Genomic DNA, 27,431 nt, shown 5'->3' with positions numbered 1-27,431 from the left:
GATTAAGGCCCACCCTAATCTAGTATGACTGCCCCTTCATTTAATGGGATCTGCAAAGACCCAGTTTCCAAATAAGCTCACCTTCTGAGATTCTAGGTGGACTGGACTCTAGGGTCCTAGGTGTGGGAGGCTCATCAAACGAGTAGGGCCAGACAGCAGGACACTGTGCTGTTATCACTTTGTCCTCGGGGCCTTTGCTGAAGCAGGGGCTGCAAGGGATGGGGACAAAGGGGCATCCTGGGGAGAATTCAGGGGCAACGATGGACAGGCCTGGGGTTGCATTGGATGTGGGCATGGCCAGAAAGGAAGTTAGTCTGGAGCCTTGCAGCCTGAGTGTGAGTAGGGAGTGGGGGAAGCTGCTGACTTCAGGCTCATCTCTTGTATACAGGAGGTGCTCAATAAACACCGAAAGAATGAGTGACACTTCTCTCTGTCTCTGAATCCTAGAGAGCCCAGGAACAAGCCCTCTAAGACACCTGCCCCAGCTCCCTGGGGCCTTCCCTGTCCCCTTCCCACAGCTACTATTCACAGAACCCTAAGGGGCTTCACCCTCTGTGACCTGCACCCCGCGTGACCTGCACCCTGCTCCGAGTCTTCGCGCACACATCTCTGCAGGTGCGACCCCTGCTGGCCTCTGACTTGGCCCCTCCCTTTCGCCCCTTCCTTCTGGCCACACTGGTGTCTCTTCTCTTCCTCAAACATGCCCTCCTTGGTCCCACCTTGGTGCCTTGACCCTCGCAGTGCCCTTCACCTGGTGCCCCCTTCTAGCTCTCCCAGTGCCCGCTCCTTGGCCCCTTTGGAATGTTCCCCGCTTCTGGGAGGCCTCCCATGACCACCCCAAAGTCTCCTCCTCTGTTCCAATCATTAGATCATTAGGATCATCTCCTAATACTTGTGTATCTAGAATTCCTACTGGTCCTTTTGTTTGGAGAGGGTTATTCCGGGAGTTCTAGAAATTCAGCTCCAAGAAGGACAAGTTTCTATCTCTGACTCTGCCTTCCCAGCACCAGACTCAGAAAAGGGGCTCAGTGGCTACGTGAATGAATGAATGAATGAATGAATATATTGCCCACCCTGCCATCTCCACACTCGGGGGAACTCAGGGTCCAGCCTCCTGGGCAGTCATCTGCCAGGCCCCAGATGGGTCTGAGGTTTGTGTGGATGCACAGCTGGGGGGAGGGGATAGGTGGCCAGTCCATCCCTACTCAGGCAAGCTATGGGTCCCATAGTCCCTTTGAGGCTCTCCCAGGTCTCCTGCACCTGGACGTTTGGCCACTGTCTGAGACTTGTGGCCCAGCCCTCAGGCCCCTGGAAGGGTGCTTCCTGATCAGCAACCACCCCATCCCCTGCCTGTTCTTTAGGCCATTTCCTGGGAGTTTGAGTCCCACCGGGGGCATTCCAACTGACAAGTTCATGTGTAGGCTCCTCAGGTCTCTCCCAGCCAACCATGGGCTGATACAAGGCTCTGTCTGCAATGAAATCTCAGGCGGTGACCACCTACAGCCCCATGTCCGTCCACCCCTGACCCCTATTCACCTCAGCCAGCCTTGTCTCCGAGGGGTGAGGTTCAAGCAGGCAGGAGGGCAGACTTGGGTAGACGGTGGTCATTCACCAGGTCAACCATCCTAAGTTTAGGTACTTGATGGGCGTCCCTGGTCCCTTAGGTCAGGTGAGCCCCGAGGGGAAAGAGGGATCTTTCCAGAGAGAGAAGATGGGTACAGAGTCTGCAGGGCCTGCCCAGGGTGGGAGGGCCTGGAGGAACCTCCAGCGTCCGTGGCCCTTGCCTTTGTGCATATCTGGATGTTTCCGTGTTAGACTTGAATTCAAAAAGCATCTGATGCTGCAGGCACTCCACGGAAGCCTGCGCAGGCTGGAGTCGGCCCGTGGGCACGGTGTGAATGCTTCGTGTGGGGCAGGGATCCGCACAGGGGCAGGCCCAGGCTGGCAGGGGCTGGAGCACTGAATGCAGTACAAGGATGTGTGCCAGGTCCCGAGGGAGGTGTGGGTGGTTCCAACGTGACCGTGCTTTAGAAAGAGCCCCCAGCAGCTCAGGCAGGCCTGGGGTGAGGGGTTGCTGCGCAGATGGGCGGATGGGGATTAAAGAAGGCATGGCTGTTCCTCGAGCATGGCTTGAGAATGCATCCATTTAGGGTCCCCCATCCTGGCACCCCTGCGGACACGGTAGGGCATTGAGTGGTCCCAGGCTTCCACGGCCAGGCCTTCTTTGGGGTGTCCCCAACAGGCTGGGATGAGAAACAGAAGTCTCGTCCGCCGACCCCGGGGCCATCACCTGGCCCTGTGCAGCCTCATGGCTGGCCCATGAGACCACCCCCTGCCCAGGTAGCCATCCGCTCATCCTCATTCAGTCCTGCTATTTTCCGGACACCACAGAGGAAACAGATCAGCAGACTACAGGCAGTGACGAGCACTCAGATGTTCCTGACCCTGTCCCAAGCTCTGAGCTGCGAAGAAAACAGTGGGGGACTGGGAGAGAGGTGGGGGGTGGGGGTCAGAGCTGGACTCAGTCACCCCAGCCAGGCAGGGATAAGGTAAGGCCTAGGCAGCTTGGGGGAGGAGGAGGAAAGAGCTCCCCCTGCTCCATCCCCAAAGCCCCTTCCAGCCATTATTAAGTTGAATAAATGAGTCGTCCAAGGACACCTTAGGTGCCAGGAGAAAGGAGCATGGTTTTGGACAAGCAGGCTTCTGCTGGCCTGCCATCCTAGTATTGGTGGTAACGGTTAGAAATGGTGGGGGCTAAGTACCAAGAAGATGGCCTTGAACCCATGGCCCTAGCAGGCACCCCCTCAACTCCTAGAAGCCCCCACGTTAGGGTCCTAGGCACCCTGCACTTGGCAATAGACAGCAAGCAGGACGTCTGAGAGGGTCACGTCAGGAGGGAGGTGTCCAGTCGCTTTGCGAAGTTCTCCCCTCAGCAAATGCGTGTATTTGAGGGGTCGAGGGTTGGCTGGAGTTTGGGGACTCGATTTTGGAAAGGGGGGTCGCTAGGAGTTACCGAGAGCTGTCGGGGGCGGGAGTTGTCGCTTCGCTAAGTCAGGTGCCCTCCATTGCGTCCAGCCAGAGAGCGAGTTTGAGGACCCGCTGAGCGCTGGGGGCTGAAAGGGACTCCCGGGAATGTGGGATCTTTAAATGTAGGCGGGGCTAGCGGGGTCGCCGGGGGCGGTACCAACCCGGGCTCGACCAATCGGCGGCTCCGCCCGCGTCGCACCGCCCCCTCCTCTCCCGGCCCGGGCGGGCGCTCGCCCCCGGCCGGGCCCCGTGGACAGGGCGGCGGGGGATGCACCCGCCGCCGCCCCTGGCCCGGCCTCCTCCGGGCCCCGCGTCCGTCGTCTGCTGCCCGCCCCGTCCGCGGCCCCGGCCTCGGCACCCACGCGAGGGTCTGCGGCCGCGCGGGACCCTCTCCCCTCCAGCCTCTTCTGCCCGTGGGAGCCGAGCCCTGCAGGTACGGGGTGGGACGGACCGGAGCGCTTTAGGAGCGAGGCGCGTCCCGGAGGGGGACGCGCGGTTCGGGACAGGGGCCAGGACAGAGGGTCTCCCTAGGGTCTGGAACCTAAGGGACGCAGAGAGGGAGGGAATGCATGTGTCTGTGCTCTGTCTGAGTGAGTGCAGATTCACGGACCCCCCACTCCGGAGGGGAAAGGTACTGGGTTCACTTTGGCGGGGGTAGAGCAGTGTCTCCAAACTCCATAGATAGGGTGGGGAGAGCTCTTGGGATGAAGGCAGTAACCTGGGACTGACTTGGGAATAGGAGGGAGGAGACCTTCACCACTGGCCCCTAGGTACTGCCCTCAGGGTCGCCCCTACAGGGGCCAGAGAGCCGGGTCTCCCAGCTGTCCCTGGACAGAGGTTGGGGTACCCCCCACAGGGCACTGCCTTGGCTGTCCTGGAGGGCTGCAGATGTGAGTGCTGGAGGCTGGGGGCCAAACGGGAGATGCTGATGGGTCAGAGTGGAGGGCGCTGTTGGAGGCAGCCATGGGGAAGGCTGGGCAGGCTAACTGCACGCTGCTGACTGCTGGCAGGTTTCTGACTGGTGGTGATGGAGGGGGGGCGCCCAAGGGAACTGGGCAGTAGGTGCCTTACTGCACCCACTCCCGGGCAGCTCAGGGCTGGGAGGGCAGGTGGATCCTGTCCACCCTGCAGTGCTAGGGCCAGAAGAGTGCTGCCGGGTGGGGTGTCTTGGGGTCCTTACCCAAGGTGTGTCCCCACAGGGACACACGCCCCACAGCTTGCACATCCTGGAAGGTTCTGCTATGTGCTGGTTCCTAAAAGTGGTGGGGTGGGTCCTAGTTCCTAAAAGTGGTGGCGTGGGCATTTTGCCCCAAGGGGGCTCTGTCTTGGAGACTGACAGGCAGGGGGCATCTTCTTGTCCAGCTCTGAAGGATGGAGTGTGGCCCTGGGCAGCTCCACCACCACAAATGTACCCGTGGCCACACGCTCATTTCCCAAGTGAGATCTCACTTTCATCCTGGCCGCTGACCCACTGCGGGGGTGGGGGGGCACCAGGGCCCCTGAGGAGAGAGCAATGACTTCATCCCAGCTAGGATGCCCAAGGGTCCCTCCCAGGCAGCCACTGCATTTGTGAAAGGGCTCATCATTTGTGAAAGGGCTCACTCAAGGACCCTTGGGATCTGGCCAGTTTGCATTTCTGTTGGGTGGGAGACCTTGGAGGAGCTAGCTCTCCTGTTCCCTGCCACCTGCCTACCTCCTTCCACTCCTGAGTCCTCCTGGGTGCCCCCTGCCCTTTGTGGCTCACAAGGTTCCCACAGCATCTCTTGGGATGGTGTGGAAGCAGGGACTTGGCTCATCCTTCCATCCCAGCCTTCAGTGAACAGAGGTCTCATGCCCAGACATGTTAGGTGGTTTTGGTGATTCTAGAGGCCCTCAAAACCAGATGCAGCCTAGTAGGGTGTTTCTAACGTTTTCGAACTCATTGGCAAACCCATGTCCTTCACCCAGAAAAATACACCCTTCCATAGACATCTAACCTTGGCCAGAGTTTCAGAGGGGCTCCTGATTCTTTGGGAATTTCTTTCTTTCTTTCTTTTTTTTTAAGATTTTATTTTTTTCATTTGACAGAGAGAGACACAGCGGGAGAGGGAACACAAGCAAGGGGAGTGGGAGACGGAGAAGCAGGCATCCCGCCGAGCAGTGAGCCCGAAGCAGGGTTCGATCCCAGGACCCTGGGATCATGACCTGAGCCAAAGGCAGACGCTTAACAACTGAGCCACCCAGGCGCCCCTCTTTGGAAATTTCTAAGGAGCCCTGGGACCCCAGCTTTAGGCCCAGTTGCAGTGGGGAGGGGAAGGCAGACCTGAGAAAGTGTGGGGTTTCTTGTCCTCACCCAGACTCGCAGAAGCTACCCCCTTCTATGGAGAGTCAGGCAGGCCTCTCTGTCCTTCCATGTCATCTGAGATCATGGGAACGGTCAGACACCCACCATGCCTGTGTCCCAAGCTCCGTGGCCCGTCAAGGGCCGGGCCGAGCTGGCTCCCTTCTCAGATGGTGGCTTGGCAAGAGGGAACTTGGCAGATCTAGCCACTCACTGCCCCCAGATGGTACCAACTTAGTTCTTGCCCTTCCTGGCTTTGTGACCTTGGGCAAGGTGCTAAACATCTCTGAGCCTTGTCTCCTATCTGTGAAATGGGACCAGGATTGCCACCTACCTCACTGAGTGGCAATGGGGAGTAAACTTGATAATTCTGATAAAGAGCTCAATAAAGGCCACAGTCAATGCTAGGTATACATTCACATCGTGGGCCCTGGAAGCTCCGCCCCCCTGCCGCCTCTCTCCCTCCCAGAGGCCACCTGTACCCATCCCCCCAACCCCTCCCTGCCCAGGGCACCTTAGGACGAGGCTGCCAGGCAAGGAGGAGCATGGCGGACACACGGCTGAATTTGGCCTGTGCGTCGGGCGGCTGAGTCACATCCCCAAATTGCATCTTCATCAGTGCGTTTCGGAAGGTCGTTTGCAGCACCCCACCCCCTCCAGGCGCTGTCTGCCAGGCCACTTGCCTCTCCTGCCTGTGCCCCTGAGCCCCGGGCGAGGACCTTCTGCGCTCTCAGGAGAGATGGTAGGAGTGGTGCCTGGGGTTTCCTCATCCCCTGGGTGCAAGCAGGGTCTGGGATTGCTGCGTGTGTCCTGGTGACAAGCTCGCGGCCCTGCCAACAGCTGATGGCCCTCCGGGTAGCAAGCAGGGGCCCTGGCCCAGGAGGAGAGTGGCACCTGAGTGTTTGTGAAGGTGGAGCAAGAGATCAAGGCCAAGGTCAGCCTTGCAAACTAGGAAGTGCTGGGCCTGCAGGAGACCAGCCCGTGTAAACCATGAGGCATCAGACCTGTGCGAGGCCAGGCATCATCAGCGGAAGCGTCAGGCCACAGGTGGCCCTGGCCTGGTTGATGTGATGGGATGGCTGGGAGTGGTGAGGGAAGGGACACTTTCTGATGCTCACGAGGTCACTGCCATGGAAGGAGCGTTTCTTGTGCTCCTACTGTGTGCTGGCACCAGCATCTGGGGACATGTCATGGGTGGGTCAGATGCTGTCTTGGGGGTGCCAGACAAGGGGCACAGGTGGTCCTGCCCTGGCCAAGGTGGCCCGTGCCCTTCCTGGTAGCATGGCTTGTCTCAGCCTGTCCTGGTGTGACAGTTTCCGTGTCTGTCGCCCAGAGGGTGTGGCTTCTGGGCTGGGGTGGCATCCTGTCTGTACATACGGACCTCTCTTCTGGGCCTGGTACCTAGGCCCCTGCAGCACATGCTAGCCTAGCCTTTTCAAAGAGGACAGCACTTGTCGGGGGAATCTCACAAGGCAGCCCGTTCTAGAATCCACCCTATAAGGAGATGGTCCCTTCATAGCACGGTACCTCAGTTTCCCTAGCTATAAAACTGGCCAACTTCCAGGACCCCCTTCTTGGGGGCATTGTGAGGATGGAGGAGAAAATTGGGGGGAAGGATAGAGCCTGGCATATAGTAGATGTTCACTAAATGCCAGCTTGTGGGAGGGGGAGATGTGGGGGGGGGTCTAGCAAGTGGTAACCCCGGAGGCCAGACTCCAGGCAGCCTCTTCATGTATGTGTCACTGGCATCAAGGTCCTTGCTCTTGAACATGATGCCAGAGGACACTGCCCTATGCAAGGGCAGAATACAAGGGTATCGGGGTAATGAGTCTGCTCCTCGGTAGCCTGGTGGGGAAACTGAGGTTGACCTGAGATCACACAGGGCCAGGCTGAGCACATCTCACAGGGCCCCACAGAATCAATTCTGGGACCTAAGAGCTGAATGCTTGGTTGCCACACTGGTCGTGGAATCTCTTTGGAGATCCTTCCGCCCAGGCAGGAGGGAGCTGGGTGGGGAGTGTCCCTGTAGCCCCAGCCATCGTCCTAATGTCCCCCACACTGAGGTATGTTCAGGCTTTTGGACAGCTCTAGGGGAGGAAATGGAGGCTCAGTAGGGTGACATTAACTTGTCCAGAGCCTGAAGGTCAGAAGGAATCGAGCCTGGATTGGAATCACCTCCCAACCACACACTTACACGGCCTCCAGCCCTCCCAGGCAAACCTGCTGGTGAATTCCATTTCCAGACACTCAGAAGTATTTACTGAGTGTCTGCTGTGTGCTAGGCATTGTTCTAGGTACCTGGAGACAGAAAATCAGTGGGCAAAGTTTTGGTAAGAGGCCACAGCAGATGCAAGGGCCCCAGGCAAGACCAGGCTTGTCACGATCTGGTGATGGGGATGCTTATGGGGCTGGAAGGGAATGACTGGGGAGAGGGAGAAGGTTGAGGTGGGTAGGAGCCAGACCACAGAGGACCTTCTGGCCACAGGGAGAATTTTGGTTTTCATGCAACGGCACTGGGGAGCCTTGGGAGGTTTTTTGAGCAGGGGAGGAGTGTAGGCTGACTTGGGATGGCCATCCCGCATGTCAGCCACTCTGGGTTCATGGCTTCCTGAGCCTCGAAATGTTCTGGGGTGGTGGCAGTAGTCCCTGGCCCTCTGGTCCGTTGGCCAGGCCCTGCCATGACTGTGTCCCTTATGCCCCCTCAGGTCAGCGCGGGCACCCAGTCTCTGAGCCATGCTGGGCCCCGGGCGGCCTACAGGGAGCCCAACCCCGGCGCCCACATAGTCATGAACAGCCACAGCCACAGCCACAATGGCTGCGGGGGGCGGCCGCTGGGCAGTGGGCTGGGTGCCCCGGGCAGAGATCCTTCGGAGCCCGAGGCTGGCCACCCCCCCCAGCCCCCACATGGCCCGAGCCTCCAGGTGGTGGTGGCCAAGAGCGAGCCAGCCCGGCCCTCACCTGGCAGCCCCCGGGGGCAGCCCCAGGACCAGGAAGAGGAGGAAGACGATGAAGAGGATGAGGCAGGCAGGAGGAGGGACTCAGGGAAGACCCCGAACGTGGGCCACCGCCTGGGCCACCGGCGGGCGCTCTTTGAGAAGCGGAAGCGCCTCAGCGACTACGCCCTCATCTTCGGCATGTTCGGCATTGTTGTGATGGTGACCGAGACGGAGCTGTCCTGGGGGGTCTACACCAAGGTAGGCACAGCCCTTCCCCTCGGCACCCCAGGGAAGCCCCTTCTGGGCCTGCCTGGCTCCCCCTTGGCTCCCTGGGCACCGGTCAGGGACCACATTGGCCACAGGAGAAGCAGGTGGAGGGTGCTGGGAGGAGGGGACCCCGGAGGCGGGGAGTACTGGGCAGGCTGCCCAAGGGGAAGTTAGGTTTCAGCCCATTCCTTCTGCCCTGCACCAAGAGGCCACACCCTGGCTTCAGGTGGGGGCGGGGGGCTGGCCCCAGGCCGGGCCCAGGATAAGAGAGCCCCAGAGAAGGCCTGGGCCCCCGAGCCCAGAAAGAGTCATTGGGCTGGGTTATGAGCCTGGCTGTGTGTCCCCTTGTGCCCCCCAGGGCTGTGTGAGGACAGAGAGAGATCGGCATACCAGCCTGTAAACGATGAAACAGAGAAGGTGAAGGAGGCCAGCCCTTAGAGACTGTGACAGCCTGTGCCTACATGAGGGAGGCCAGGCCTCATAGATGGCCACACGTGAGGACTTTAGAAGGCCAGGCCTTATAAGCTCCGAAGTATAGGCCAGCCTTGCTGTCAACTCAGGCCTAAGGAGTAAGGACAGAAGCATGGCTTCCTGAGTAGAGAGCCCAGGTGGGGGTCAGGAGGGCCACCCACCCCCCAACATCCTTGTCCTCCTGCCCTCTGCTCTCTCTCTCTCTCTCTCTTTCTCTGCCCAGGAGTCCCTGTACTCATTTGCACTCAAATGCCTCATCAGCCTCTCTACTGTCATCCTGCTGGGCCTGGTCGTCCTGTACCACGCCCGGGAGATCCAGGTCAGTGCCCTGCTGGCCCGGGCGCTCCCCTCCCTGTGCCCCGCCCCTACCAACACCAGTCACCCAGGACCCCAACCCCCTAAAACATAAAAAGACCAATAGCATCTTTCTAGAAAAGAGAAAAAAGATCTCTGTGAAGACACACGCTTTAGATCACTCCAAATTTCTTTGGAATGCCTGTGTTTTACTTTTCATAGATTATTGGCGGCAGGGAGTGGGGGAGAACAGTGAGGGAGCAGGAGGAGGTGAGCTGGGGTCTGGCACTCACAAGCACCTTCCCAGCCCTGGGGTCTTCTGAGGTTTGGCAGCCTTGGAAACCAGTGTTTGTGACCCCAGGCTTCTGTTCCTATTTGATCAGACCCCGCATTTAAAGGGTTATTACATGTCAGAGAGTCTGTTCTCTTGTTTTGGGAGTTCATCGAAATCTCAGTGGGCCAGAGAGCCCAGCTCAGGGCACGTTGGGCACCTGTGCCCACGGCAGGCAGAGGCCACCTGGGGCTGGCGCAAGGGTGGGGGGATGCCAGAGGGTATCAGAGCTGGCTCCTGAGTCTGGCTTCTGGTCTCTGACCTCTGACCTCAAGCAGCCATGGTTTGGCGGGAGACAGGTAGAGGAAAATCTTGCCTGCATTGCACCCCCCACAGATATCACTGGAGACACCCAGGGTCTGGCACGAAGGAGGGGCCCTGGATGTAGCGGGGGCCAGTGGAGGGGGCAGTGATCCGTGAGTTGGAAGGAAGCAGTTCTAAAGGCACAGCAGCTGGGGACAACAGTCAGTTCCTCATACAGTGAAACATGGAGGTACCATGCGACTCAGAGATTCCATGACATCGAAGAGACATGAAAACCTACATCCACACGGAAGTTGTACACCTGTGTACCACTATTCACAGTAACCAAACACTGGACACAACCCAAAACTGGTGGATGGACACATAAAATGTCTTATGGGCATACAATGGAGTAAGATTCAACCATTCAAAAACGAAGCCCGCGGGTCCTGGCTCAGTCGGTTAAGCATCTGACTCTTGGTTTTGGCTCAGGTCATGATCTCAGGGTCATGAGATCGAGCCCATGCTGGGCTCTGTGCTCAGCTCAGTGCTGAGTCTGCTTGAGCATCTTTCCCCCTCCGTCTCCCTCTGCCCTCCCCTTGCTCGTGGGTGTGCGCATGCGCGCTCTCTCTCTTGCTCTCAAATAAACAAAATCTTTAAAATAAAAACAAAAAAAGAAGCACTGTGTGAGTGTGCTCGGGCTGCCACAACAAAGCCCCCTTTAGGAACGGGAATGTCTATCCTATGCCTTCTCCCTGTGAGCTCATGGCTTTCTCCATGTGTGCGCATCCATGGCTGTGGCCCTTGTCTTATGAGGACACCTGTCCTGTAGGGTCAGGGCCCCTCCCAGATGACCTCATTTAACCTTCAGTCTTTGAAGCCCCTCTCTCCAAATACAGTCACGATGGGACTTAGGGCTTCCACTTATGAATTTTGAGGGGACTCGAGTCAGTCTAGACTCTGCCAGCAGGGCCATCCCTCCAGTTCCTGTCCCCCTCCCAAGCAGAGTCCATTTACCGCATCCCAACAGCCTGCAGAGTCTTACTCCTTCCCAGCAGCAACTCCAGGTCCCAAGCCTCACCGAGGTATCAGTTACGGGTACCACTGAGGCACACTTCCTCTCCAGCGGAGAGCCAGACAAGTCTCTGTCTCCTCCAATATGGGGCTGGGGCAGGCATAGGGTAGACTTTCCCATTCCCAAAGAGAAAAAGGTGAAAGAAGAAAAGGTGTCAGGTGCTCAGCAAGTCAAAGAGCTAGCAGGGTTACATTCCGTCAGATTTGTTCGAGAATGATCCTCTTGAGCTCAGCACTCCAGCTTCTGAGCCCGCTGGGTTGGCCTCGTTGCCCCTTTGGATGAGGGGGGTGACCTTGTGTGACGGCCTTCTTCGATTCAGCATGTTTTCGAGGTTCTTCCACGTTGTAGCAAGTATCAGGGCTCTTCCCACACACACAGTTTTTCTTTTTAAGGATTTTATACATTTATTTGAGAGAGAACAGGTGAGAGGGGAGGGTCAGAGGGAGAAGCAGACTCCCTGCTGAGCAGGGAGCCTGCCGTGGGGCTTGATCCCAGGACAGGACCTGAGCCAGCCCGGCACCCCTCCCCTTTTAAAAAAAATATTTATTCATTTGAAAGTGAGAGTGGGGGGAGGGGCAGAGGGAAAGGAAGAGAGAGAGAATCTCAAGCAGACCCACAGAGCTGGATGCAGTACTCCATCTCACTCTGGGATCATGATCTGAACCGAAATCACAAGAGTCAGACCCTTAACCAACTGAGCCATCCAGGTACCCCCGGCTGCCTGAATCATATTCCGTTGCACCAAAGGACCCCATTTTGGTCATGCACTCATTCATACACGGACCCTGGGGCTGTTTCCACTTTGCACAATTGTTCACGTACCAGGATTTGTTCCAAGGCCTGTTTTCCTCTCTCTTGCCTCTGTACCTAGGAGTGCGCTTGCTGGGTCATCGGTAACCCTGCGTTTTCTTTTTTGGGAACGTCTGTCCCACATTTAATTGGGATTGTGGCTAACCCCGCCAGCTAGGGAGTTTCGCACTCCAAGGCTAGTTTCTTGTAAAAGCCAAGCGGGGGGCGGGGCTGGGGGTGTGTGTGTCTCAGGCTGGGGTCTGGGGCTGGGGTATGGGGGGTGTCTGGAGGGGGCATGGGAACAAGGCCAAGCCCCACCACCGCCCGCCCTGCCCGCCTCCCGCAGCTGTTCATGGTGGACAATGGGGCGGACGACTGGCGCATCGCCATGACGCGCGAGCGCGTCTTCCTCATCTCCCTGGAGCTGGCCGTGTGCGCCATCCACCCGGTGCCCGGCCACTACCGCTTCACGTGGACGGCGCGGCTGGCCTTCACGTACGCGCCGTCGGCCGCCGAGGCCGACGTGGACGTGCTACTGTCCGTGCCCATGTTCCTGCGCCTCTACCTGCTGGGCCGCGTCATGCTGCTGCACAGCAAGATATTCACAGACGCTTCCAGCCGCAGCATCGGCGCGCTCAACAAGATCACCTTCAACACACGCTTCGTCATGAAGACTCTCATGACCATCTGCCCGGGCACCGTGCTGCTCGTCTTCAGCATCTCCTCCTGGATCATCGCTGCCTGGACCGTGCGAGTCTGTGAGAGGTACGCCCCGCCCCCTCCAGCCCCGGCCCCGCCCACCGGGCCCGCCCCGGCCCCGCCCCACTTCCTGGCCCCAGAGACCATCCCTCAAGCGCAGACCCCTCACCCCCGGGACTTCAACCTGTGTCCCCCAACCCACGCCCCTCTGGGACCCCTGCCCTCTCCCCCTGGGAGGGAGGGGGGTCTTGGGATCCGCTTTCTCCCCGCTCCTCCACAGCGAGCAGCCAACCTCCGACCTCTGGCCCAGGGCGGTGGAGGCAGTTGGAGCAGGATAGCCCCATTTCTGCCTGTTCCCCCCTACCACCACCACCATCAATTTAACCTGCTCTCCTTCTCCCCTCTGCCCGCCCCACCGGACTGTAGGGAAAACATGTGAGTCCTACCTTTGACCAAGCTGTGTGCACAGAGCTGCTGCCGTCTGCCCGCCAGGAATTTAAGATTAGCTGCCGCACGGGGAGGGCATAGGGAGGTGAGGCGGGGTGGCTGTGACCAGCCCAGAGTCCCAGTGGGGCCCGGGCAGGCAAGTCTGGAGCAGGGCCAAGGACAGCGGGAGGCAGGCTGCTCTCTGGCTGCATCCCCTGGGCATCCTGGAGGTCCTGTGTCCAAGGTTGGGGAGGGTTTTGTTTGGACAGCTGACCCTGGGGGGCTGGGACAGCTCCTCCCAAGAGTTGAGTGGGTCTGGGGTAAATAAAAACCGGCCCAGCCTTTAGCAACTCTCCCTGCCCAGGGTTTGTTCTGAACAACCCTGGAAGGTGTAGACCATCAACCCAGTTTCCAGATGAAGAAACAGAGGCTTTGGGGCAAAGGGACATTCCTGAGGCCTGATTCCTGGTTGGCTCTGGAGACCCGCAGGGTGCTTCAGAAAAAGGAGGGTCCCCCTGGGCCTCTCAGGGCACAGGGGCACCTTGCCTGGGAAGGAGACTCTTCTACCTCATGCCTTGCTGGGGAAGGCCCTGGAGGGTTCTATGGCACGTGGTCTGGGACTTGGCTTCCCACGAGATCCCTGGGCTGGACCTGCCCCCCAGGACCTCAGCCTTCCCCCTGCTTTAAGCCCTTCTCCATGGCCCCTGCCTCAGCCTGATGTGGGGCTCATGTCGGTGAGGGCCCTGGCCTCGTTGTCATTGGGGCCTACCACCTCGAGACCTGTCAAGGTCTCCTTGGACCCCCAGTGTACTGCCAGGCCAGTACCCACAGACCATACCCCATGCTGTCAGGAGTGTGGTCTGGGGAGTGAGAGGGGCACCCCTCCTCGGGCACCCTCAAGGTGCTGTCTGGGTCATTGCAGGGCTCCCTGGGTTGGGGCAGGGAACGGGGCAGGACCGGGGGGCAGCCAATCCTAAATTCTGAGCCCTATGATGCTACTTGAAGCCCCCTCGCCTGCCTCGCTCCGCCCCTGTGGCTCTGTCCCACCCCCCCACCCCACCCCTTGCCTCCCGCATGCCCCCCACCTCCTGGTCCTAAGTAGTCCTGGGGCATCCCGTGGTCCCCACCACAGCTCCAGCCAGGCCCAGGGCTCCCCCGCCCACCACTGGAGGGCCTCCTTCTCCTCTTGTCCCCTGGGTGTGGGGTCCTGGTTGACTGAGAGGTGGAGGCCAGGGTAACTTGGGGCTTCGGTGCCTCAGTGAAAGATGAGGTTCAGCCCCAGGTCCCCCTCAGCCAGCAAGCAGACTGGCAGCCCAGGCAGGGGGGGCCGGAGTGGCATTCGGCCCCCAGGGTTGGGCAGGGAGTCCCAAACACCAGGCCTGCTGGGAAGTTCTCCATCCCTCCCATCCCCCTTTGGGGCCTCTGTCACCTCCCCATCTCCAGCCCCTGCTCCAGCCCCTGCCCCCAGCTTCCCCTGTCCTGCCCCTGCCCACAGAAGAGGGCCCACCTCCCCTGTGCCACCTCAGTTGACCTCTGACCTTGAACACCCTCCTCAGGGCCTGAAGTCTGGGAAGGAGTGGGTCACCTGGAAAGGGTCCTAGCTGGAAGGGCTGTGCAGGCTGGGGGCTGGGCTAGAGCAGAACCCTTGACCGACCCTGCAGACCCCCAGCCTAGGCTGACTGTGGACAGAACTTGTTTATAGCCCACAGGACCAGGTTCACAGCATTGGCTCTGACCAGGGACAAAACCATGTCCCTTGGGGCCCACCCCCCACCCAACCATGGTCCTCTTCCCAACATGGGGCCTTGCTGGCTGGGGAAGTTCTTCCCGGTGTCTGACCTGAATCCTCGCCTCCACTCCCTGCTGCTTCTGGTGCCCGTGGCCACCTGTGTCTGCGTCTGTCTGTGTGTCTGTCTTTGGGATGGGGATCGTGTGCACCGTGTGGACACATGTGGACACGTGCGGATGTACTCTCCCTTGGCCCAGTCTGCCCCACAACTGGGGCTGGGGAGGCCACACGTCCTGGACTGTAGCTCCGGGGGTGGGGGTGAAGGGAGAAGGTTGGAAGGGAGTCTGGGAGGAGAGTGTGGGTGCCCTCTGCCCCATGGGACCCTCAGGAGGCTGATAAACACCCCCCTCCCTGCTGGAAGTGGCGCCTTTATTACTTTGAGCCCTCAAAGCGATCAGCTTCTTGCAGTCAAGGTCCCCACACAGCTGGGATGACCCAGGGCCCTGGTGTTCCGGTGCTGCCTGCCCCAGGGGTATGATGACGGCAGAGACACCAGTGTAGACTGACTGGGCCTTCCCTGGCTCCCCGCAGGTACCATGACAAGCAGGAAGTGACCAGCAATTTTCTGGGGGCCATGTGGCTCATCTCCATCACCTTCCTCTCCATCGGCTATGGTGACATGGTGCCCCACACCTACTGCGGGAAGGGCGTGTGCCTGCTCACTGGCATCATGGTAAGGGTGAGGGCCCTTGCATGCCCCCTGCTGGTGGGGAGCTCACCCCATTGCCAACAATAATGCATCAGAGTTCCTTCTTGTGTCATCCTGCCCCTTCACCTTCTTCCTCCTTACCTCCGCCACCACTCAGAATCTGCACCCTCGGGCCTCCTGGGGGCATCTCTTCTTGGCTCCTTCCAGTCCTGGCTCTGTAGCTCCTGTGGTGCACACAACGCTAGATGCTGTGGTCCACTGAGAACAGAGTTTTCTTTGCCCTTTATTCTCTGCAGCCTGCTTAAATCACGGCCCTTGGGTCCAGGGCTAGGAGCTTGATGGTTCCATGCCTCAGTTTCCCCAGTTGTAACCAGTGCCTACCTCCACTCACTATAAGGTTCAAGTCTGTTCCTTTACATGAAATGCCTAGAAACGTGAATAGTGTGGACATCCAGTCAACACCCTCCAATTCCCTCTCCTTGCCTGACTATTCAGGTATCCCAAGCACCCCACTGAACCCCAACGGTATGAAGTTTGTCTCCTGTGACTCAGTGCACCCTGGCAGTTCCCCATCTCCCGCAAAGACTTCTCAAGGCCTTCCATGGGTGTGGGCAGCCTTTGACATCGGACACCTTCTTTCTCTGACTCCATCATCAGTCTTCCTGCTCATCTCTTCCTTCTGGAACCTTTTTCTCCAAACTTCTACCTCCTTCACAAATGCTTTTCCATGTTTTGAATTACGACTTGTTGGATGCACATTCCTCTACTCCTCTCCCCACCCCGCAGTCAGTAACATGTTCATTGGTGACAACCAGTGAACACCAGCAGGCCAGAGACGCTAATCTGGTCCCACCCCCAGCTTCCATCACAGGCCAGTCCTTGGAGTGTATCCTTCCTTACCTCCGCACACAGAGATGCGTTTGTTCTTGCGAAAACAAGACCCCATCCCCACAACAGTGTCCTTTCCTCCGCAGATGGGAGGGCTGTCTTGCAATGCCTCTGCCCGTCCCATTTCGTGGCTTATAGACTGTGCCCAGTTATCACTGTCTCCCGAGGCCCGTGGCTCTGTCCCCTCTTCACCCCTCATCCCCTCTAAGCTGTTTGGGCAAAAGCTGGGGGGCCCATATCCTCTTCCTGCTCCCGCCCCCCACCAGAGCCTCCCTTCTCCTGGCCAAGCTGATATGGCCCGTCTCTCCTGAAATGGCTTCGCGTGATTTGCTGATGTGATTTTATAAGAGCGGGGAGGGGAAAAGACTAAAGCCCGGCCACAGTCCAACCCCCCAGGACAAGCACATGAACTTTGCAAATGAACAAAGATAAGTAGTCGGGTAATGTGAGGTCAAACCCAAAAGGCCCAAGACAGAACGGAAAAGCTGAGTTCCGTCCTCTGGGACCCGGCTCCTGCCAGAGCATGAGTTCCGTGTGTGGCCCGAAGCTTGCTCCCTGCCCTCGCGCCTGGCGCGCACACGAACAATCGTGCTGGGGTCGGTCCCAAGCTGGCTTTCTTTGAGGGAGAGAGAGAGAGCACAAGCCGGGAGGAGAGCAGAGGGAAAGGGTTGAGCGTGGAGCCCAACACGGGGCTCACTCCCAGGACCCACGTGGAGGTTTCCAGCACGTTTCTTTGCCCCCGTGGGCAGGGCTTTTTCCAAGATGGGACTCCAGGAACCCGTGGCAGGGTTTTCTCACAGGGTGACCTTGTGCCCATCCTGCCCAGGCTGGGCATATGGCCATCCAGACCTGTCCAGGACCGTGCAGTGGTGTCCCTGGCCCTCGTCCTCCCCCTCCCCATAAGCGTCTCCTTCCATCCAGAAGAAAAACTGAACCACAGCCCAGACCTCTTGGGCCCCCCACCGCCCCCCAAGTCCCAAGGGCTGAGCTCAGCCTCTCCTTCCTTCCTCCGTAGAGGCAGCAGCCTCAGGAGGAAGCAGCTGGCAGGTGAGGCACCAGGAACTTCTCTTTAGTGCAGGTGGGGACCACCAGGCCTTGCCTGCTCCTGCCACCTGCCTTGGGCACTTCTGGGGCTGATGACCCCTCCCGGGTGTCCTAGGCTCCGCGGCTCCCGCTCCTGGGTGGCAGACCCTTCCCCTCCCTCCCATGTTAACTTCGTGCAGCCTCCCTCCGCCTGTCAGCTCTCTCCTTTCCATTGGGACCTCTCTGACCTCTCCCACTAGCCACGAGTCTGGCTGCCGTTTAGGGCATCCTGGGGAATGTGGTTGCATCAAGCAGGGAGTCTGCCACTGGGGAGGCATCCTCCCCTCCCCTTCCCCACCTCCGGGGACCCCCACTTTGCTTCTTCCTACGTGCAGATGCCCCCCCTTTCCTCACACTGCCTTTGCACCCTGCCAGATGACCCCTCCCATGAGTGTAGAAAGACCTATCCTCTGGGTCTCTGTCCTTAGCACCCAGACCCCAAAGCCTTGATGGAAATGCTTCCAAATCCTCCCTCCTCCGTGGTCACCAGTGCTGAATTCACCTGCAGATCCTCCCTTTCCATCTCCCTTTCTTATCGCTGAGCCTCAGTTTCCCCCTCTGCCCCGCGGGGATAAGAGTGGTCTTACCTCCCAGGGCCTATGGGGATCAAATAAGACATTCAACTGATATTAAGCCAGTGGGACTCGGAGTCAGGCACCTCAACAGGTGGGATCTGCCAACACTGTGGGCTTGGAGGGGAAAGGTGAGGTAGGAATCAGGGCAGGCTTTCTGGAGGCGGGAGGGTGTGGCCTGGGACCGACATGAGGCAGGACACTGATGTGTTCCCCACCCTCCGCATGCAGGGGGCTGGCTGCACAGCGCTCGTGGTGGCCGTGGTGGCCCGGAAACTGGAGCTCACCAAGGCAGAGAAACACGTGCACAACTTCATGATGGACACTCAGCTCACCAAGCGGGTAAAGACGTCCATCGCAGCCGCTTCCTCTCCCAGTCATCAAGGGCAGGCCCTCCCCGCCTTAACTCTGTACACAGAGGGCATGTCCACGTGCCCACAGGCCACTGCACTGCCTCGTGCTCTGCTGCCCGTGCAAATGTTCATGAGCCACGCACGGAGACATGGCAGTGGCCCTGGGTGTCCACCTGTGTGCCCAGGCCTCGCCCCACCCTGAACCACAAGCAAGAGGCAAGCCTTTTGGGGCCAGGGCAGCTAAATACCATCTATAAGCTGTCTGACCTTGGCAGGTCAGCTCTCTGTGCCTCAGTTTCCCCATGTATAAAGTGAGAGAGACGCCAGCATGTGCAGATTCACTGATTTAACATTTGAGAGATGTATAGAACAGGTCTGGCCCATGCTGAATGATATAAATGTGCACATACACACATACACAGACCCACAGAGCAAAGATGTGGATGCATAAACATGGCCTCACCTTACAGGCCCAGGACCCCAGAGGGGCATTTCCAGGAATTTCTAAGTTTCGGGCAGCTTCTGGAAGTTCCCAGAACCTTCTACAATTTCGTGCCCACCTTGAGGAACTGTTCTTTCTCTGGCCCCAGGTAAAAAATGCCGCTGCTAACGTTCTCAGGGAGACGTGGCTCATCTACAAACACACCAGGCTGGTGAAGAAGCCAGACCAAGCCCGGGTTCGGAAACACCAGCGTAAGTTCCTCCAAGCCATCCATCAGTAAGTCCAGCACCTTTCCCGCTCACGTTTCTGTGTCCACCTGGTGCAGAGGCAGCTGTGGTCCTTGGGAGGAGGCTATGGGCCAAGCCAGAGAGCTAGCATGGCCTTGTCATGGCCCCTCCCATTCCGGGTGGTCAGTTGGCTGGGATTTGAAGCCTTTGTGCTGGGTGGGATGGTGGATGGTCAGAAGGAGGCAGTGATGGGCCCACCACTTGTCTAGGGTGATCACCTTTGATAAGTCAGGCAACCCAGGGGCGCCTGGCTGGCTCAGTTGATCAAGCATCTGCCTTCAGCTCAGGTCGTTATCTCAGGGTCCTGGGGTCAAGCTCCACATTGGCCTCCCTGTTCAGTGGGGAGTCTGCTTGTCCCTCTGCCCTTCCCCCAATTGTACACATACTCTCTCTCTCAAAAAAAAAAAAGTCAGTCAACCCACCCAACATAAATGGCAAGAAGCATATTTTATTCTCCAGAAGAGCCAAAATTATTTTACCTTTTAGATATTGAGCAATTTCCCTTTTTTGCTTTGGCTGCCAGGAAGCTCAGAATTAACTTTGTGTCCTGATCCATGTGGTCATGTGGGGTAATTAGAAATTATTTGATTTTCTCTGTTGTCCCTTTGTATTGAGAATTATTTAGTCAAGTAGTTCTCATCCTTGGCTGCTCGCACCCACAGGGCTTTAAAAATCCTACAGGCAAAAAATAAATAAATAAAATAAAATAAAATAAAAATAAAAATCCTATAGGCTGCACCCAACGCCAGTTACAGCAGAGTCTGGGAGGCACCCTGGGCTTAAGTTTAAGTTCCTCCAGTGAGTCCAGTGAGTCCAGTACAGCTGGAGTTGGCAGATGTTACCTATAGAGACCAGAGAGTAAATATTTGAGGCTCTGTGGACCAGACAGTCTGTCACAACTACTCTACTCTCTGTTGTAGCAGGAATGCAGTAAAGAGGAATGGGTGGGCCATGCTCTAATAAAACTTTATTTTTCCCAAACAGACAGCTGGCCAGATTTGGCCTGGGCCAGGCTCTAATATGCCAATCACTGTCCGCTAGAACTATCATGTAAACCACTATGTAATTTTAAGTTTCCTGGTAGCCACATTAAAAAAAAGTAAAAGAAAACAAGTGACATAAATTCTAGTATATTCATTTAATATATGCAACATATTATTTTAATATGATTAATGTAAAACATTAATGAGCTATTTTGGAAGGCTTTTGACACTAAATCTTTGAAGTCTATTGTGTATTGTACATTTATAGTCCATTTTTATTCTGACCAGCCACATTTCAAGTGCTTAGTAGCCACGTATAGGAGGTATGGGACATGGGGCGCCTGAGTGGTTCAGTTGGTTAAGTGTCTGCCTTTGGCTCAGGTCACGATCCCAGGGTTGGTCCTGGGATCGAGTCCCTCATCAGGCTCCTCGGTCAGCGGGGAGCCTCCTTTTCTCCCTTTGCCTGCTGCTCCCCCTGCTTGTGTGTGCTCTTGCTCTCTCTCTCTCTGACAAATAATTAAATCTTCAAAAAAAAAAAAAGTTTGTTCAGTGTATATACCCATGAAATAATTGCCACAGTCAAGATAAAAAGCAGGTCCATTGCCCCCAAAGTTTCCTGGGGCTCTTAACTGTCTTTTAGCTGCAGAGTTTAGTCCATTTACATTTGTTGTGTTTACTGTTATAACTGGATTGGTTTTGAATGATAACAGTCTCTATTTCACAAGACATCAGGGAGATCTAAATGGAATGATAGGCAGGAATGCCTGGCATAGTCCCTGGGGACATGGTGGCCACGCCCCCACCCACCCCTGTGTCTGTTCCCACCATCATCTAAAAAGTGGGGAGAGGAGCTGGTCCCACATTTACTCAACCTCACTGTGTCCAGGTCTCAGTCCGACCTCCTCACAAGAATACCAAGGCCCTTGAGGACAGAGACCTGTCTTTGTTGACCGTCCTACAGGTGCTCACCGACCACTGGGGCCCCATCTGCTATCTGCCACCTAACTGTGGGGACCTGGGCAAGTGACTGTGTTATTCCAAGCTTCATTCTCTTATCTCTACAGGGGAGGCAGTGGTAATTAATGTGTCTTTCCTCCAGTGATAACATATAGATCAAACACAGCTGGGGACTCAACCATGCCTACCTGCCGTACAGTACTTTCTAAACAAGGGAACTAGCATTGATACCGCCCTCGATACATTCATTTGCTTATCATACCAGCATTTCCTATGCCAGCTGGTGTGCCAGGTATGGAGGACAGAGACATGGCTCTGCCCTGGGCTTTGCCCCAAGGAATGTTCCAGAAGGTTGTTGGAGGAAAGTGGGAGGATGGGAATTGAGGAGATCCAGGTCTGGGGAAGTAGGCACCTGCTCTTTGAGTAGTGACCTGTGTCCCTTTGTTCTAGGGTGGGACTGTCCCACTTTTATTTATTGATTTGTCTATCTATCCATCCATCCATCTATTTATTTATTTTAAGGGTTTTTAAAAAAAATTTTAAGATTTTATTTATTTATTCATCAGAGAGAGAGAGCGCGCGCACAAGCAGGCAGAGCGGCAGGCAGAGGCAGAGGGAGAAGTGGGCTCCCCGCTGAGCAGGGAGCCGGATGCAGGACTCGATCCCAGGACCCTGGGATCATGACCTGAGCCAAAGGCAGGCGCTTAACCAGCCAAACCACCCAGGTGCCGCAAAACAACAGAATTTATAATCTCATGGTTCTAGAGGCCAGAAGTCCAAAACCAAAGCATTGGCAAGGCCTTTTTCCTTCTGAAGGCGCTAGGGGAAGATCTGTCCCAGGCCTCTTTCCTAGCTTCTGACAGCCTCGGGGGGCCCTTGGCTTCTGGGTATATCACTCCAGTCCCCCATCTCCACATGGCCTTCCCCCCGTGTCTTCCCGTCGTCCTCCCTCTGTGCATGTCTGTGTCCAAATTTCCCCCTCTTTACAAGGACACCAGTCATGTTGCTTTGGGGCCCACCCCAAGACCTCATTTTAACGTGGTTAGATCTAGAAAGATGCTGTTTCCAAATAAGGTCACATTCTGCGGTGCTGGGGAGGTAGAACTTCAGTATAACTTTTTCGGTTGGGACCGGGGGGACACTGTTCAACACATAACATGGAGGTTGCAAAGAGGTCAAGACTGGCTTCCCTGGAAAAGGCACCCCGGAGCTCGGCAGACCTCGACTTCCACTCGGGGCAGCCTCAGACCTCCAGGGCTGGGGGTGTTTGTACCCACCACGTTTCTCCAGACCGAGGGCTGGGTCCTATCAGGAATCCTGGTACCCAGCATAGGTGGGCCCTGAGGGCCTCCCCGAGCATATGTCATATGTGGGCATGCAGGGATTCGAGCTTGGACCGGTGAGGAGGAGCCTTACCTGGAACAGCTTCCCTGGGCCAGTTTCACTACACCAGGGATGGAGATGAGGGTCCAGGATACTCTGTGGCCACCTCCCCACCCCCTTTCCTGTGGGTAGCTGTTCGGGAGACCAAGGTGCGGTGGCCCAGTGGCAGGTACAGGTTCAGATCCTGCTGGAGGGCCAGTGGGCACTGGCTTTGCCTCTGTGAGCCTTGCCACCCACCTTGGGAAACAGCAAAGCCAGAGTTCTCTGGACTAAACGCCCCGCCCTGGGGCCAGGTTTCTGGCACAGACTAGGATACAGTGGGACCACAGGCTGAAAGCAGCTGCATTTGTTGGGGGGGCTGCTGGAGGGAGGGGCAGAGAAGAGATGCATCCCTAAGGGGCTGGCACGGCCCCCGCCGCCACACGGGGGCCCCCCCACCTGGTCCTGGGGTCGTGCGGGTGGGAGGTGGGCAGGGCTGGGCACAAGCCAGCCCAGCGGCACTGAGGTTAAAATGCCTTGTGATTTCTCTCTGCTCTGCCGGGTCCTGCCAGAGCTCAGAAGTAAGTCTCTTCCTGGGGGTGGGCGTGGTGGTGTACGGTGGGCACGGGGCAGGGGCACAGGCCCAGGGCAGCTTGTGGAGTGCTACCACCACTTGGCCTCAGGCAGTGGCCCCGGGCTTGTAGCCACCCTGCAGACCCGGTGCAGCCTTCACCTAGGCCGGGGGTGGGGCTGGGGGGGAGGGTCCAGGTTCCCCAGGACATCCTGACTGAGCCCAAGGGGACATGGCCAGAAAGGGGGACACTGTAGGAGGTGGCTTAGCCATCCCCCAGGCCCTGCCACCCGATGTGTGCTGGGAGGGAACCAGCAGCATGGGGCCCCATGCTAACTCCCACCCCATCCCCCCCTGCATGGCTCACAAGGCGACCCCAGGTGGGGCGGGTGCATGAAGGACCCCACTGCCCCCTGCAGCCTCCGCCCACAACCCCACCCACCCACCTGTCCCCCAGGCTCCGGAGCGTGAAGATTGAGCAGGGGAAGCTGAATGACCAGGCCAACACCCTCGCAGACCTGGCCAAGGTGAGCAGGGCAGGGGCAGGGGCGGGGCAGCTCCTCAGGCCCGTAGGAGGCTGCTCAGGCCCCCACGGGAGGAGAGGGAGGCGTTCCAGAAAGAACTGAACCCAGCTCCTGCCAGGGGAGGAATTGTGGTGATGCCTGGAGGACAGACAGCTGACGCAGGCCACGGGTGTGAGCGAGACAGGCAGGGACCAGCCCCAACTCTGCAGCTCTTTTATTTTTTAAAAAACAGTATCTCATAAAATAGCTTTCATCAGAATATCTCATTAGTGGGCTAAACTGGGGATGTGCCCTTTTGTTTTAGGCAGATCTACATACAGCCTCCAACACTGAAGAGGAAAACAAAATTCTTTCGCTATGGATATAAATTCAGATTCTAGAATCAGCAGAAAGCTCATTTGTGCAGCAATTCAACCTCCCTCAGGAGATTAAAGTTGATGGCCAGAGCTCTCTAAGACCCGTTTGTGTTACAAACGCATCTCTCTGCTGGTTTTATTATCAAGCCCGAATCCATTTCCCACTTTTCATTCATCCTCCAGAAGCTGGGACGGTTGACCCAACTTCTGTCAGGCAAGCTCTTAGCATACGCGCCCTACTGTCCTAAGCTCCCTTCTGAGCAGTGGCCTACCTTCCACGAGTGGCTCACGCGTGAACTCTGCTCACTGGCTCCCTCCCCCTTAATCAGTTAATTAGGCTGAGGTTCATTTAATATTATCTCTGGGAAGATGTTAAGTCCTATTCTCCTTCTTATACCCAGAGCGTTTTGGACTCATTCTCTTCATCATTATCAAGAGAAATGCAGTATAATATTAACCTACATAAATTTAATTTGGAAAGAAACATTATAGAGGGGGGAAAAAAAACCATATTGTGGATCCCTGAAGAAATCACTCAGTTGGTAGTAGAAAGAACATAATCCTGAGAGCAGACAGAAACCCTCGCCAAACTAATTTGATGTCATATGAGATTAGAGCTAGAAATACATAGGAAATGCCTTTGAATAACTCAGGTACTGGTTATTATCATTTGGATTATCCATATCGCTCTTTCTTCCATTAGTACAGATGATTGAAGTTTGAATTTTTAAAAGTTATTTAAACCTTGCAATCACGGTAGTAGGCCCCTCTCAGAGTACATTTAACAAAGCCTGCTTTGAAGTAAGGCTTTAATTGGATAGGATGGTATGGGTTCCTAACGTTTAAAATTTAACAAGGTTAAAATGTCGTCCAGTATTAAAACTTTAATGCGCTCCTACCCAAGACTGCTGATTTAATTTGTGTATCCCCGACCAAAATACAAGGCGTCTTCTAAGTTTTGAAGAATTGAAACCTCAGAGAAGCCCGAAAAAAATCATCAGAGGCTGGACGCCTCTAGATGTTACCCTGTGGCCCCCGGGACTGTGGAAGAGGGGCCCCAAAGGGTGTGTTTGCCCTGGGGCTGGGCTGCATGGGCCAGTAACAAAACATGGTGGGGTCACCACTGAGGCTTGGGCGTGCGGAGGCTGGGGTGGAAGGCAGCAAGATGCTGGTAGCTGCCTCATCCTGTCCCCCTCCCGTGGAGCGAGGAGGGGCCTCTTTCCCCACCTCGGCATCTGTCCTCCCATCTCAGGCCACGGGGTGGTCAGCCGCTGTTGGCCTGGGGGTCTGGTCAACCCTGAGGGGAGGGCAGAGAAGAGGAACGATGTTCTACCGCCACCTGGTGGCAAGAGTGGCACTGCACCCAGGTCTGTCTGAGCCGCCAGCCTTCTCTTCCTTTCCTGGGGCCCGTCTGGACAGTGGCAGAACCTGCTCCTGCTTGCTGGGTTGCGGGGAGCAGTCAAGGTGCTGGAGGTACCCCATTGCCTGCTGCGATGGTCATCGTCGTAGCTGCTCTGCCCCCCAGTCTGTGATTGGGTCAGATCCTTGGAGTCTGGTCCAGGAAGTCTTGGCTGCCAACCCGCTCCACACCCCCGCCCCGCCGCTGACCCTTGTCCCCTCCTCAGCCTGCTGTGGAGTGGGGGGACAGTTCTCAACTGAACCTCCTCCCTCTCAACCACATCTCCAGCCTGGAGCAGTGTCAGCCCAGAACCTGCCGCCACCACCAGCCCCCACCCCCCCGCCACCAACCCCACAGCTCTGCAGGCCATGGCTCCCCCTGGGTGAAGGCAGCCCCAAGACCACCCTTGGGCTTCGTGTGCCTGGTGGCCAGTCCATCCCCTCAGGGTGGCTCTGGCCACATCCACTCCAGGACTTCCTCCAACCTTCCTTAGGCCTGCTGGTCCCCCGCATTTGAGACCTGTCTCTCCTCTTGCCTCTTCTCCTCCCATTCCCTGGGGTACAGCAACAGAGGTACAGCAGGAGACCTGTGGGGTGAGGGTGCCCTCACAGTCATCTCCCACTTGGGTCCCTCTTAGTGGGTTCCCACCTTACTGGCTCTGGTCTCCTGTCTCTCTCTGCGTCTGTCCCTCCCTCTCTCTCACTTGGCTTCTCCTTTCTCTCCTGCTCTGTCTCTGGCAGACCCAGAATGTCCTGTACGACCTCATGTCCGAGCTGCACGCCCAGCACGAGGAGCTGGAGGCCCGCCTGGCCGCCCTCGAGAGCCGCCTGGATGCGCTGGGCGCCTCCCTGCAGGCCCTGCCCGGCCTCATCGCCCAAGCCATACGCCCGCCCCCACCACCCCTGCCGCCCCGGCCTGGCCCCGGACCCCTGGACCAGGCAGCCCGGAGCCCCCCATGCCAGTGGCCTCCTGTGGCCCCTTCAGACTGCGGGTGACTAACCCTGCCCACCACCAGACCCCTCAATCTTGGCCATCGTGTGGCCGCCACCTCCACGCCATCCAGGAAGCCCTGTACAGTGGCGCCTCTTGGAGTTCAAGGAGCCGAAACTGAGTTGGGCTGAGTGGACCAGGGCTCTCCCCACCCAGACTGTCTGGGCAGAAGACAGGGCCGGACCACAGGCAAGGGCAGGGATGGGCCACCGCCCGCTTCCTCCCTGATTGGAGCCGGGGCAGGGGGCAGCCAGGAGCTTCCTTTTGGTCCCCTGGCCCCCCAAACTCTCCCCAGGCCCCCGGTGGGCATGGAGCAACCAGGAGAGGGGTCCTTGCCAGTTCTGAATAAAGCAGGACCCACCGAGCTGCTGCCTGGTTTTGCATGGCTATGGGACACTGGTCATCACAGCATGGGAGGTGGCCACTCGACTCCAGGGCCCAGAACGGATGTGGGGATCCAGCCGAGCCGGTCCCATCACTGTTCTAGCCCGGTAGCCCTCCTAAGCCCGAACTCAGTTGGGTACACCTCCTGAGGACATCGGCATCAGTCCCCACTGGCAGTGACGGCCCTGGCCGGCAGGAGGCAGCAGATCGGGGAGACCTCCTCCCCATTCCAGCAGTCAACTTTGCCAGAGCACCCGGTGTGCGCCAAGCTCCAGTGGGACCATGGTCCAGTGGGGAAGGTGACATGAGTGAGGAGGACCATTCAGTCTTCACTGGATGTATGTTGAACATTTGCCCGATACAGGGGACATAGTGTAAATTGCCGCACTTCACCAGAACCTAACCAGGGGAGGATGGGGAAACTGGGGGGTTGGAGAGGTGAAGCCACCTGCCCGGGGTTCCAGAAAGGGGCAGGAGTTGGGGGAGAGGCAGGGCAGGATTCAAACTGGCCAAAGTGAAGAACCTGGGACATGGGGGGAGGGTATAGTATGATTCAGGGGTTAGAGTGGCCTCAGGCCAGGCTAGAGGGGAAGGTTCTGGACACTAGTAGAATCAGAAAGGTCCCTCCAGGCCTTGGTGGCTCAGTGTGCTGGGGTGAGGCAGGGATGCCAGGCACTTGGCAGCCACTGCTCCAGGCATAACAGAGAGATAGAAGCCTGGCTCCTGGGGAGGCTAGTCTGAGAGCCTCAGGCCCTGGCAGCCTCTGATATATAGCCATCAGCCACCCAGCCTCAGGAGATAATTTGGGCGCAAGACCGAGAAGAGTGGGGAGGTGCCAGTGGGCTCCAGACCTGCGTGGGGAGTCCTGATTGCCACTGCTGGGTGCTCCTGGGCAGAGGCTGCCCCCTGTGAGGGTCTTCCTTTCCCCATCTGTAAGATCTGGTGAGAACAGGGCACAGTGCCC

The 27,431-nt window shown here is 57.4% G+C and overlaps 1 protein-coding gene across 3 annotated transcripts; it reads left to right on the top strand.

The window, feature by feature from the left end:
* Positions 1-3,247: 3,247 nt before the first annotated feature.
* On the top strand, positions 3,248-26,450 carry KCNN1 (potassium calcium-activated channel subfamily N member 1). Of its 3 annotated transcripts, none has more exons than XR_013966948.1 (9): positions 3,248-3,460; positions 8,053-8,541; positions 9,245-9,340; positions 12,100-12,518; positions 15,199-15,340; positions 18,091-18,201; positions 18,803-18,905; positions 23,272-23,341; positions 23,643-24,591. XR_013966948.1 is itself a non-coding variant. In XM_080805402.1 (9 exons), the coding sequence occupies exons 1-9, from the start codon at positions 3,296-3,298 to the stop codon at positions 26,086-26,088; spliced, it is 1,875 nt and encodes a 624-aa protein (XP_080661528.1). In that variant the 5' UTR covers positions 3,248-3,295; the 3' UTR covers positions 26,089-26,448. The 3 variants fall into 3 exon arrangements, 1 of the variants encoding a protein (XP_080661528.1); XM_080805402.1 differs by lacking the exon at positions 23,643-24,591 and adding an exon at positions 25,834-26,448 and having other exon boundaries at positions 18,803-18,930; XR_013966947.1 differs by lacking the exon at positions 23,643-24,591 and adding an exon at positions 25,834-26,450 and having other exon boundaries at positions 3,272-3,460.
* The last annotated feature ends 981 nt before the right edge of the window (positions 26,451-27,431 follow it).

Source organism: Martes martes, assembly GCF_963455335.1.
Source record: "Martes martes genome assembly, chromosome: 1".
NCBI lineage: Eukaryota > Metazoa > Chordata > Mammalia > Carnivora > Mustelidae > Martes > Martes martes.
The sequence above is the reverse complement of the archived record's forward strand: the minus strand, read 5'-3'. Positions and strand labels throughout refer to the sequence as shown.

Coding starts and splice junctions, on each gene's coding strand:
- KCNN1 (XM_080805402.1), top strand. CDS start 3,296: ATGCACCCGCCGCCGCCCCTGGCCCGGCCTCCTCCGGGCCCCGCGTCC. Junction 3,461..8,052: donor GTGGGAGCCGAGCCCTGCAG/GTACGGGGTGGG, acceptor ATGCCCCCTCAG/GTCAGCGCGGGCACCCAGTC. Junction 12,519..15,198: donor ACCGTGCGAGTCTGTGAGAG/GTACGCCCCGCC, acceptor GGCTCCCCGCAG/GTACCATGACAAGCAGGAAG.